Source organism: Rhodnius prolixus, unplaced genomic scaffold (assembly GCF_049639745.1).
Source record: "Rhodnius prolixus isolate KJV_2025 unplaced genomic scaffold, Rpr scaffold_4, whole genome shotgun sequence".
In the NCBI taxonomy this organism is placed as follows: domain Eukaryota; kingdom Metazoa; phylum Arthropoda; class Insecta; order Hemiptera; family Reduviidae; genus Rhodnius; species Rhodnius prolixus.
Genome location: NW_027411614.1, coordinates 4352790 through 4365579, shown reverse-complemented (window position 1 = coordinate 4365579; position 12790 = coordinate 4352790). Strand labels below are relative to the sequence as shown.

Below are 12790 nucleotides of genomic sequence, written 5' to 3'. Positions count from 1 at the left end.
TAACATCTACTAGCAAACGGTCTTGGATTCATATTAAATTATTCAAAAAATTGATTTAATTGTAATCAGACTTCTTAATTATCAAATAAGCAATGTATTTTTTTGATGCTCCAGTACGAAGCATAGCTTGATTTTTCTCTATAAAACAAGGGCAATAAACTGAAGGAAATAAAAATCCCAAAGATGGATGGATTTCCTAAGTAATATTTATTACAAACAATTGAACAAAATGGTAACTACATAGATATTATGGCCACTCAATTTAAGGGATTGTAAGAAATCTGGAATTACCTAAAACTTTAACATGGAGTAGGGATGAAAAGTATAAGACCATGATTTCAGAAATATAATCTTTTAGATCAGAGTTCAATATGAAAGTTGTCACCACTAGTCAAGTTAGTTTACATTATTAATGTGATGAGGTATTTAGTGTGCATCAGTTTTCTGTTATTGCCCATCTTGGTATCTTCTCATCATCAGCAAATCGGTATGTTATACATATATTATAACTATTTTTTGGAGAATTGTAGATCGTAGATTTCTTCTAGGCCCCAGAATTATCATAACTTATCATTCACTGACCCATGGGAGTTTTAAAAATTTCAATTCGTATTTATCTTTATTACTAAAAACTTTATTCATTCTTTCGCTCTTAACTGCTAAACTTAAATTAAATTGCATGACAATTATCATGATCGTATTTGTTTAATTTTTCGGGAGAGAGGGAGTGCAAAATAAGAACTCAAAATCGGAGTGCCATGTTGCTGACGCGATATATGAAATATCGCGTTGATAACTCAATTGAAATTGAAACTGACCTTAACGTTCATTTTATATCTAAAATATCCAAATATTGCTGCAAGTAATAAATTCCACTAAAACTTGTCTTCACGTCCTGATCTTCTTGCAGAAAAACCATTTACTCTCTTCCAATTCTTGAAGAGGGTTGAAGTGTCGTTGACTTGCAGACCAACTAGTTGGCCTGCAATGGTAGGAATGATTTTTTAATCACGCTACTTCCGATTGTTTATTACGTCATCAGATTTACTCGTTATACATCATACTATTAGTATTTAGTTATAAGAATCAATAAAAAGTTGGAAAAAAAAATTCTGTATGTAGTGGGCCATTAATCTTAACACCTACGACCTAAAGATCTATTGTGGCCCCTATCAGAGTCAGTTTTTGTTTACAGATTGTGTTTATAGAATTCGAAAAGAGTATGTGTATATGTATGTTTGAAATAAGTACTAAGGATTTATCTGAGGGCTTGTTAAACCTTAAAGATGTCATTGCTAGGTACTTTGTGAGTGTTAGATGATAGTTTTCTATTATAGCATACCATTAGGTCGCCAAGATCTCAGAAAATGTAACAAAATTCACTCCTCTTTACAGGTTTTATAAGTTCTTCGGTAGATAGAAACTATTATAATCGGCACGAAAATATAAATGGGTTATTTGCTTATAAGATTAATTTGTGTGTTAAAGTATTGAATAATTAAGCAATTTAGAAAAACAAAAATGCAAATTTAAAGTCCTTATAATTTTTTTCATTGCAGACTGTATTGATGTGAAACGAAAACTTCGATGTGTGATCAAGGAAAACTGCCTATCCAGACGAATAGTCAGCTCAAAGAACTGTCCCACAGGCAGAGTTTGCTGTCGCAAGCATAAATCAAATCCTTACTTATCATTAAGAAAAGTTCCAAACAGTACTATTCTTCCATTAATAGAAATCAGAAATCGAGTAAATCAAGATAGTGATAGATTAGTATTTCCATCCGAACTTGAAAATACCAAATATGAGACGGCAACTAGTACAATCAATTCAAGTAAGATAAATAAAAAGAAAGAAAATGACAAATATAAAAGAGTATCTAAATCTGATGGCAATATGAACTTGGTATACGAAGAAGGAGTTGTTAACAGACCTCCAAGGAGTGTTTTAGGTGAGCGACTATTGAAGTTTATTCTTGATCCATCAGAATAATCAGAAATTTCCATTTCTTTCTACTAATCGATTGCAAACTATTTCAGAATGTAAAAGATATACCAGAATACTTACAGAATATTCACACTTTATGCCACTTCTTCCAGATGCAACGCCCAAAAAAATTACTATGAGTAATTGTAAACCTCAGATTAATCCTCTAATAGTAGGAGGAAAAAATGCTTCAATTACTGACTATCCGCACATGGTAAGCTATTTTTTTTTTTTTAAAGGTAAACGACCGGATGCTTTCTCATATTGCTTTTTAAATGATGGAGAAATTAGTCTGGCGTCTAAAGCAAACGTTTGTTAAAGAAACCCAAATAGCAAATTATCTAAAATAAAATTCTTGCAAAATTAGGCGCTGTAAGATTTATTGTGGTAAGATTCCCGGTCTAGAACTTGAATTTTATTTGATGGTTAACGTAAAAAAGTGAAGTACGAGTATGTTTACTAGTCGACTCCGTCTAGGCATTTATATTTAAAATTTTCACCTACTTGTATAAAACATTATAACTTTAGTTCGACTATTTTCGAGGCAAGCAGCTTTGGCGTTGGTAAACTTCCGTCTAAAGAGTCATTTCCATGTATTGCAACAAAATTTAGAAAATTAAATTCTACTAATATTCAAGTTTGAAGGTATCACTTGACAGGAATTTCGATCTCATGAATTTTTCTATTTTTCATCTATCAGGGGTCTTCAATATTCTTAAGAGAGAATGTTTACGGGGATTGAGTTGAATTATTTTTTTCGATATTTTTATTTAATTAGTTTTATATAATTTCGTACTTTTTATTTATTTATTTACAGGCTGCTTTGGGATACAAAAGATTTCATGATACCGACTATCTGTGTGGAGGAACACTGATTAGTGAAAATTTTGTCCTAACTGCCGGTCACTGTGCAGATACTAGATGGTAAGATAAACAAATCTAATTCACTAAAACTAAATTTAAAACTTGAATATACTTTTAAAGTATCACTTTCTCTTAAAGGGGTCCACCAGTTGTTGTACATCTAGGTTCTACAGAACTGTACTCTAATGAAGCTATTGTAATTGCCGTAAAACATGTGGCAATTCATCCAAAGTACAAACCACCATCAAGTTATAATGATATAGCTCTTATAAAATTGAATCATTCACTAACGTTATCATTGTCTGTAAGACCAGCATGTTTACCAACACTTCAGACAGAAATGCAGACTCCCAACCATATGGTTATAGCAACAGGTTGGGGGAAGACTGGTTTCGGTAAGTAAATATCTTTTTATTTTTTTATATAAATCATGAGATCTTTAAGTATTATGTTCATAATTTTGATGCAGATCCTTTTTACAAATAATTCTCCAAGAAGGAAAGCAACTGCAGGATTATTATTTGTAACAGTTACATTTATACCTATGATTTTGACGATCAACCCTTATACAACTGACCTACCGGACAGTTTTAATATTAACTATTATGTAATTACTAAGAACTATGAATACATTCATATCAAAGAATATTTACGTATATTACATCATTTAGTGGGAATGTAATGGGAAGAACTTACGAAAAAACAATTTTCTTAGAACATTTTCATTCAAATACATGCGATAGATCTTCTTTTTTTTTGGGTACCTGTAGAATGCCATATGAAAAATAGTTGTAGATAAAATCATTCCAAAGTAAAGAAACGTACTTACGGATGAAAGATTTCGGCGTTAATCTAAGGGTCAGAACCAAAGGGACAGCACCAAAAAGTACGAAATTTAGGCTTTCTATAATTTTATGTTTTTTGGATATGGAGGGCAAAGCTATAAGCAGTTGCAAGGAAGACAAAATCTAAGGAGATTACTGGACCCAAATCCGTGATCTTTTTGTGGGCGCCATCCCTAAATTAATGATAAAATTATTCAACAAAAAATATTCCTTGCAGGAAGAGATTCAAGTCTAAGTCTGTTAAAAGTACCTTTAAAATTAATGGAGAATCAGGAATGTGGAAAATATTATATAGGAGATACTAGGACACAAGCTTTAAGACACGGAATAACTTCTGATATGTTATGTGCTTCTGGATATCATGAGACAAGCCAAGACACTTGTCAGGTATGCATTGTTTTCCAAATTTAGTACGCATTTCAACTTGTAGAATAAGGATTACAAATAAATATATATTTGAATATAAAAATATAAATTAATATAAAATATAAAAATTAGCCTATACAAATTTCAGGGCGATAGCGGAGGTCCGTTACAAGCTCCCCTGCCAGAATATGATTGTATATCCCAAGTAGTTGGTATAACATCATTTGGAAAATCATGTGGAATTGGTATACCAGCTGTATATACCAGAGTTCTTCCATACATCTCGTGGATCGAGAGCATTGTCTGGCCAATATGACTTTAGGATAGACAATTTTCACAAATAGCTTCTAATTTTATTTTATTCTTTTAATTTAAAATGATAGTTTTATGCTAATGTTATTTTTAGTTATAAAAGTTTATAACGTTTTGTACCTGTGCGACAAATCCTGAAGAAGGATTTAATATTATTTCTTTTTTGAACTGTTGTTTTATTTTTGTTTTTAAAAATTAATGTATTTCGTTAAAAAGTAACATGATTAATACATTTAAATTGATTACAACAATTTTTATATTATTAATACATGTTACTCGTGTACCTGTAAAAATGTTTTTATGTAAATACGGATATTAACCAATAATATTTTTAAAATGTACATAAAATCAATAAATTAGGTTCCATTAAAGACAAAAAATAAATAAATAAATATTATATCGCCCCCAAGTGAAATTCAAATTCATAAATGGAAAACAGAGATTACTAATTAGAGTAAGCCCAATTTTTTATATATTTGTTTTTGCTAATTTTAACGCTAAATATTTTTTAAACAAAGTTCTTATTCAAATATATATTTGTATATTGCGAAATATACATGAAGTCGTTTCATTTGGGAGATTTTCTTCTTTCTGCTGTTTTAGGCCTAGAGGTGGTAATATCCATTTGCGCTAAAACGCCTTCTGCGGCTTCTGGACCTGCAGGATCAATTAAAAAAAAAAAATTATATATTGGTCAATGGTGAAAATGTTTACTAAATTAATGTAAAAAAATTTAATCACAATTGATAATGTAAGCAATTAGACTCATCTCATAAATTTTGATTAGGTTCAGTCAATTAAAAATAAAATAAATACAAAAAATACCTATTGTCTTTGTTAATTCCTCCTTTTTAGCCCTGTCTTCGTACAACCACAGTAGATGTTTGCATAAACTATGTACTGGTAGTCCCATCACATTGTAATAATCTCCATCAATTTTCTCAATTAGACTTGCACCGAAGCCTTGTATTGCGTAAGCACCAGCTTTATCTCTTTAACGAAATAGTAAAATTGAAGTCAATCTTCAGGTTGACAGTTTTTTGAAATTAATAACAATAAACGTCTAATTTCACAACTACTTTATAGAACAGTTCTTTTGTATTTGACGTCCTGTTACAAATTTGTTTAATATTTTACGTTTGCTTTAACCATACTGGTTTCTATATTTTATGACATAATCTCTTTGTGTGCAGTAAATCAAACTCTAACCCAGATTTAGGAACAAGAAGGAAAAAAAAAACAGCACGCTATGATGGGCAGAAAATGGATCGATCCCATCATTAAAGAGCCAACAAACGATCTGAAGTTTCCAATCCTTTGCACAAGGTGATTGCAAATTCATTGAAAACATGAGAGACTAAAAATCATACGAAGTGTAATCATTGTGCTCTAGGCTTTAAGAATAAAATTTCAAGTATCACGTGATTGCTAAGCGACAATAGTACTATGTTGTTAAGAGAGAACTGTGACCAACATATTTATATTTTGAGATAATAAAGCGTTATGATTGTTTTTGAGCGTTTATTAATGAGCTCTTCGTCCCTTTCACCTAATTTGGTAGGTGGACGTAAAACCCATTGAAAAAATAGGCATTACTTTACTTTCTTTACTATTCATGAGTTCAGTCATCGACTGAAATACTGAATAAAATTGTGGAACATCTTGGAATAATTCACTAATATACAACCATTCTTTATAACGTTTACTCGCCGTTAGTAAATTTTATACGTTTGCTAGTAAAGAAGATTAATTAAGTAACCAGTTGAGACTGAAAGAAAGTGATTCTCATCGATTATGAAAAGTAAATGTAATGTTCCTCAAGAAAATCTTTGTCTATTCGAAGATAGGAGATGGGTACATATAAGAAGTAATGAAATATAACCACTTCTGAACTGAGTAGAACATCAATTGGGGAAGGCTGAGATGATGGCTGAACAATGGCGAAATGGATGTTAGAAATCTTAGATTAAGACTTAGATAAGGACTGTTATGGACTTAGAGGAAGCAATTCCCAGTATGAAGTTTATGAGGAGGTCAAGACTATTCGAGGAACGAAGAGTTAAAGAAAATGCAAGAGACTTTCACTGAAACACGGAATTTATAATACGAGGAAAAAGCAAAGAGATGGGATAGTTGGAATGTTTAGAGAGAAGAAACAGGGATTGAGGAATTGAAAAGCTGTACGAAATCGATGTTAAAAGTTGGAAGAAATATTAGATGATTTAGGAGGAGATATATGAAGTATTGGAGGAGATTCTAAGGAATCTGGAGAGAAAGAAAGCTGATAGAGGAAAGAGTTGTCAGGAAATTTAACACAAATGAGTCTCAGGCCTTGGAAAAAAAAGAAGAAAATCTTAAGGGGCATTCAGTCTTAAGATCTGGAAAACCTTGCAGCGAATATTTCGAAAATTACCCACAATGTTTTTAATTTATCACTTATCGTTTATTTTGTAAAGTTGACGTAGCCCGGATTTACAAAACTTTGGATTGCTCTGAAAGAAATTACTCCCACAACAGACCTTATCCCTCTACATTTGAATTTTATTAACTTGAATCACTTGATACATTGTTCAAATTTCATGAAAGAAAAACTAAAAGTAATTACTAATAAAAAAAAGTTATTCTTGCTATACTCACATAGGTTCTTTGGTTTTCACATAGGCGTTAATAACTTCTTCTGAGAGATACGCCATTGTCACTAATGTTGTCTCATGAAATTTAACTGTGGCGTTGGGGGTTCGTATCACTACACCAGTATGAACAGAGTGTTGTCTACCACTTAGTCTATAAAATTTATATAATTAATACATATCTTAAAATAGTATTTAAGAAATATTTGAACTTTAAATTAAGATATACATACTGGGAGAGTAAAATAATGTGAGCTAAATTTGGATTGGTACTTCGATAAATTTACGTTGCATGAACGAGGAAGTCTTGAAAACTGGTAAAAATACCTAACTGAGGGTTGTTGAATAGGAAAGTATATACACAAAAATATTAGGTGAAATTATGATATAATACCTAATTCGTTTGTCAAATTACTTCATTAATCTGCATTAAGGTAAATTTAAAGAATTAAATACTTCTGAAAACTCACGTTTCTAAGTACTTCTGAGCTGTTCTTATACTTCCTGGTTTTCCATAAATCTTTCCATCTAATACAACTACTGTGTCGGCTCCAATAATGATATCTGGTTGTTTAATATCACGATCCAAACGTTCAGCAACATCCAAAACCTTCCGATAAGCAGTTTCCACAGCAAATTCCTTAATGCTAGCGAATGATTTAGGATCCAAATTTTCTTCAAATAAAGAAGGCATAATCTCAAAATGAAGGCCCTTCGAAAAACAAATATCAATAGGAGTATTACAACGAAAACAATCATTCTATTAGTCGACATAAGTACTTACTATATTGTGTAAAATTTCACTTCGCCTAGGAGAAACACTAGCTAGTACAATCCGCTGGAAATCCAGGGCATTTTTTATAGGTTCCAGCATTCTGTGAACTACTCTTAACAACAAGAAAAAAGAAAATGTATAATGTTTAGCCCATACAGAATACAAATGATTTTCTAATGTGAAAGGTTATAAATGGTTACGTTGGAAACCAGTCTATGAAGTATGTACGTAATATATAGATATAAAACTGATATACACTTGGGCGATGATCCTATCGAAGTTCTAATACTTTGCTTTAAAATTTAACAACGAATCCAGAATTTATTTATAATTGTCATCATTAAACTTTGCATGTTTTTCTTGTTTAGAAATTAAACTTTTAATATAAGAGCCTCTTTTCGAAATACTTGATGGGGGAGGCCAAATTGTGGTGAAATTTTAGAAATTCATTCACTTTTGAAGCACATAATTTCATAGCTTCGATTGGAACATATCTCATTAGCCTTAAGATTTTAAGTTTATCTCTTCTCGCTAATCGTAGTGGGACTCGAGGCTATTTCAAGTCTTCATTGATCGGAAAAGGCTCCACATTTTCATAGATGGTTCTGTTGAATGTCCAAGAAATGCTGAAGGATAAGTTTACAATTATAAGTTTTTTCTATCTTAACAACTAAATGAGGAAATCATTATGTATCACTAGTCAATGAAGAGTAATCAGGTATTATCAAGCAGCTGAATTCGTTAACTCTAAGATTCAATTTTCTCAGTCGCTAGAACATAAACATATACGGTTACGAAAAACACCACCTGATTAGGAAGAATATTAATTAGGTTCTTAATAGTTAAGTGGGTGCTCATTCATTACAGCGAATTAGAGCTTTCGCAAATTACAAAATACGACTTTCACAAATTGATAACTATTCTAGAAAACTCCGATAGGCAAATCTCTTTCTTTTATAGGTCCGCTCTTATTACAAAATTTTGAGGAGAAACAAAAGCTCTAAATGATCATTCTTAGAGCGAAGCAAGTATGACTTGGTCTGGCCAGCAAAACGTAAATGGTTTTTGGCTTGCAAGTGACAAGTGACATGCTATCATGAAAGAATGCGAAGAAATGATAATTATATTTATAGACTCACACGCGGTAATTAAAGTTATCTCTATAGTGCAGATTGTGAAGAAATTACCAGCTTAGAAAGAAGAACAATGTGGCAGCTAGGAGATAATATATTAGTTCAGACCAAGGCATAAAGTATTCCTAGTGGTAATGAGAAAATTGATGAATTGGCAAAGACAGGAAGCACCATCGATATCTGTCACACCGAGTATTAGCTAAACTGCGAGAGAACAAACGAAAGAAAAGAAAAAGCTTGCGAAAAATCATGAACATACCTGCGGCTAAGATCCCACAAATCTACCTCGGGAGAACTGGCCAATTTTTGACTTCTCAAACAGTTACCTACAATAACACTTATATGACAGGTAAAAAGGCTAACTTTACATGTAAAAGTAGATCTGGGCTTATCATGGACGTTAAACAATTATTATGCTAATACTGTCCTTTGTTACACTGTACTGCTACAATGGGCTTACAGGAAAGAAACGACAAATTATCGCTTACTGGCATTAGCTAAAAAACCTAGAAAATCCATCTTGTTCCTCAACTATTAAAACTAATATTACTAAGGAAATAAACTTCTTCGAACTATCACTTAATATTTCAACACAAAACTGGGTTTTTAAATACAATTTTAAAATTATTTGTAATTATTTTAATTCTAAAGTTTCCAGGATTCATATTCACTTCGCTGCACATTATTTTACACATAAACAAAATAGTTAAATTTTTCAACATATTCATAAAAATTTGGTTAAACAGATCAACAAAATAAATAAATTCTCAATTTTATATAACAGTTTCCGTACGGTTTTGTATAAACCTTAAATAACTTCATTAAGTGCAAAATGTATTTAATCTTAAAATCAAACCGATCAATTGTTTTGTTTTGTAGAAAGTTTTAAACATGATACATTAAATGAATCCCCTCGGTACTTAGCAACTTGCCGCAATAGATCTTCTTTTTGTGCCATATGTGAACTCCCAAGTTCAAATAAAGTACAAATATTAAGAAGTACTGGTTCTTGCAAAGCTAGAGTTGGATGAGAATGAACAGTAGATGATAACAAATTAAGGGCCTCCTTTAACTTTCCAGTGTAAAGAAGGCATACGGCCATATTATTCAAAACCATCACATTGGTTGGTTCTAACAATGAAGCTTTCTGGAAATGTTCGTAAGCATCATCAAATTTATTTTGGGCGACAAGCACAAGACCTCTGTCAACTAGTTCTCTTATGTCAGCAGTATTCGAACTTAGTGTACCTGTTTTCGTACGTTTCAATTGTTTTGCCTTAAAAAAACATTTTTCTGCATTAATAATGTCTCCCATTTGAAGAAATACCCTTCCGAGAGCTGAGTGCAAAGCTCGTTTTTGATTAGATGATGGATTGTTTTCTATAAGTTTTTGAAATATTTCAATTGCAAGAATATAATTTTTTGACATTAGTGCAACATTGATTATTGCATGCTGAACTCTTGCTTCTCTTGATGACCAAACTTGTTTTGAAAGGTCTCGGTCCCTTGCACTTAGTTCTATCAAGCTTCCATCTTCACTTTTACCGGATTCTAAATTATGTAATATTTTATGAACAGTTGCTAGAACGCTGTAGAGCCTCTCAAGAGCCACACTGCATTTCTTCAGGTAAGCAGGAAGTGTAGCCAACAATAGTCTCATTTGAAATGGAACCATAGTTCCTAATTTTCCTCCGTACAATTCTGGATAAAATTGATAATATAAATCCGGTTTGTCTAAATCCCACCAAACAGAAGCTTCACTTTCCACTATTTGAAATGCACCAAGCTTTACTAACAAACAGAATCTAGTAAACCACAATTGAACCGAATGCGGGCTGTGTCGAGTAGGTTGTCCTTGTCTACCCAAACCCTGTCCAAAAATAGTTAGCAGTCTTCCAGTGAGATTCACCGCAGCTCTAAAACAGTCTGCCTGTATTAATTCTCTTAATCCTCTTTCATCTTGGGACACGTCGTTTGCGGTTAATACTCGACGATGGCTCGCTTCAGCTTCTCCAAAAAGTTGTTTTACAAGTTGAGTAACGCCATCCACCATTTCTTCTTCCATTATTACTCCTGGTGTGGTTAAACTGTCTTTATCAGGAGTATATGAAGTTTGAGAAGAGGTAGCAGCCATAATTAAAGCTCTTCGAGTTTTTTCGGAAGGTATCCAAGCTTCCCTAGTCCTATCGCTTTCTGCACCGTTCATGGCATCTGAAATACCTTCAAAACCTTGTAAAGGAGAAGGGTAAGGTCCTTCATTAATACTCAATGCATCGGAATGATCTGAGACAACAGAATTGTAGATCTTACTGGTACTGTCTGTGCTATGATTTTGATCCTGAGGGCTAATAATGTCGAAAAATGTTTTATCATTAAGGTGTTTTTTTGTAGACGGTTCTTGAGAAAATATTTTACACACAACTGGTTCAGACCTTTTGCAATCCAACTGAAGTGACGAAACTTCTGAAGCTAACGATTGTACAGGCGCATCGGTAGCAAAAAAGTCTTGACTAGATTTCGATTCAATCATACTTGTCATCATTGCTGATGTATTAGAAGACAATTGATCAAAAAAATTTTCACTGTTTTCTTCATCCCTAAAATAGTGTTCTAACGAATTGGAGGATTTATCTACCATTTTGATCCGATTAAAATAACTAGGATACTTAATAACCTTTTACACATTTCGAGATACACAAACCTTACGTTAAAACCTTCAATTAACCTTCCTCCGCAACAATATGATTTAGCGTTAAATCACTGTCTTGTCAAAACTGTTGATAACAGATAAATTAAAATTTTCCTTAAAATTGGCTGTAGCTTTAATTGAAAATCTTAATATAAATAGCACCTTTTTTTTCTTAGTTGAGATTAATTTACCGAACTTTTTTTTATCTGACGTAAGAGTTAATATATTTCTTCTTCTTTGGCAAAACCGCCAAGATTTAAACTTTCTTTTATAATTCTTACTAAGATATGATGAAATGAGATACACACAGTGCCTAATTTCTCGGTGAAGACGTGTTTAAGCGCACTTTCACAAATATCTTTATAATTCAATAAGTTTTAATTTATTTTGGTCAGTTGCAAACAGATTAATTAAAAATGCACGACAGTTGATTACTGGTCTGATTGTACTTGATTTTGTTGACATTTAACATTGTTAATACTAAAAATACAGTATCCGATACATTTAAAATAAAACTTCAGACGTAGCCCTGTACGCGAAATATATTTTATGTAAATATACGCTATTGCAATTGTGTTTCCTCTAATTATTCTAATTTCAAAGCAGATAGGGAAAGAAGTAACGCTTCAATACCCCCTCTTACAGTTCTTAAGAAAAGATAATAGAACTTGGGATTTTTATTTTATTTAATAAGAAAGGATGAGCTAACAGATTACCATTTGAACGTTAATGCTTTGAAATAGGTACCTCAAGCTTTAAGAACACTTACATGTTCCATTGGATTGACAATCAGGCCAAGAAATGGAAGAGTCTGATAACGGCAATTATTCGCTGTTCGAAGCAGATCAAGTCCAACAGGAACTGTACAAAATTAATGCAATTTTCAATCAAGCCGAATGGAGGGAATCCTGATCAGAAAAGTAACTCAAGTAGAGACATCAGACTAGTGTGAGTGTAGCAGCCACGGTAGAGATTACAATTGATTATATATCTTTAACATCTTGTGTTCATTCTCCATTGACTTCAGAGACTGTTGTTTCTACACATTATTTGCCATCTCCTCAGTTTTGGAACTTGTTCCTCCTTCGCATTATAGTAAATTTTTTAAAAAAAAAATGAAGTGTTAGCAAAAATTTTAATTTACAAAAATTTAAATCTGACAAAAAATAGTAAGAGTAAAAAAAAACAAGAA

General features: G+C 32.2%; 3 protein-coding genes across 4 annotated transcripts; 1 reads left to right on the top strand and 2 right to left on the bottom strand.

The window, feature by feature from the left end:
- Window positions 1–358: 358 nt before the first annotated feature.
- LOC141455685 (trypsin-7-like) lies at window positions 359–5883 on the top strand. Its single transcript, XM_074130945.1, has 7 exons — window positions 359–487; window positions 1560–1949; window positions 2038–2198; window positions 2802–2908; window positions 2987–3243; window positions 3911–4080; window positions 4208–5883. The coding sequence occupies exons 1-7, from the start codon at window positions 418–420 to the stop codon at window positions 4373–4375; spliced, it is 1323 nt and encodes a 440-aa protein (XP_073987046.1). The 5' UTR covers window positions 359–417; the 3' UTR covers window positions 4376–5883.
- LOC141455689 (dTTP/UTP pyrophosphatase) lies at window positions 4874–8219 on the bottom strand. The gene is made up of 5 exons (XM_074130951.1): window positions 7786–8219; window positions 7472–7713; window positions 7009–7155; window positions 5197–5363; window positions 4874–5028 (listed from the first exon to the last, which is right to left on the bottom strand). The coding sequence occupies exons 1-5, from the start codon at window positions 7873–7875 to the stop codon at window positions 4940–4942; spliced, it is 735 nt and encodes a 244-aa protein (XP_073987052.1). The 5' UTR covers window positions 7876–8219; the 3' UTR covers window positions 4874–4939.
- LOC141455684 (trafficking protein particle complex subunit 12) lies at window positions 8056–11625 on the bottom strand. Of its 2 annotated transcripts, none has more exons than XM_074130943.1 (2): window positions 9169–11625; window positions 8056–8546 (listed from the first exon to the last, which is right to left on the bottom strand). In XM_074130943.1, the coding sequence occupies exon 1, from the start codon at window positions 11545–11547 to the stop codon at window positions 9769–9771; it is 1779 nt and encodes a 592-aa protein (XP_073987044.1). In that variant the 5' UTR covers window positions 11548–11625; the 3' UTR covers window positions 8056–8546; window positions 9169–9768. The 2 variants fall into 2 exon arrangements, with proteins under 2 accessions (XP_073987044.1, XP_073987045.1); XM_074130944.1 differs by having other exon boundaries at window positions 8056–8402.
- Between the last annotated feature and the right edge of the window lie 1165 nt (window positions 11626–12790).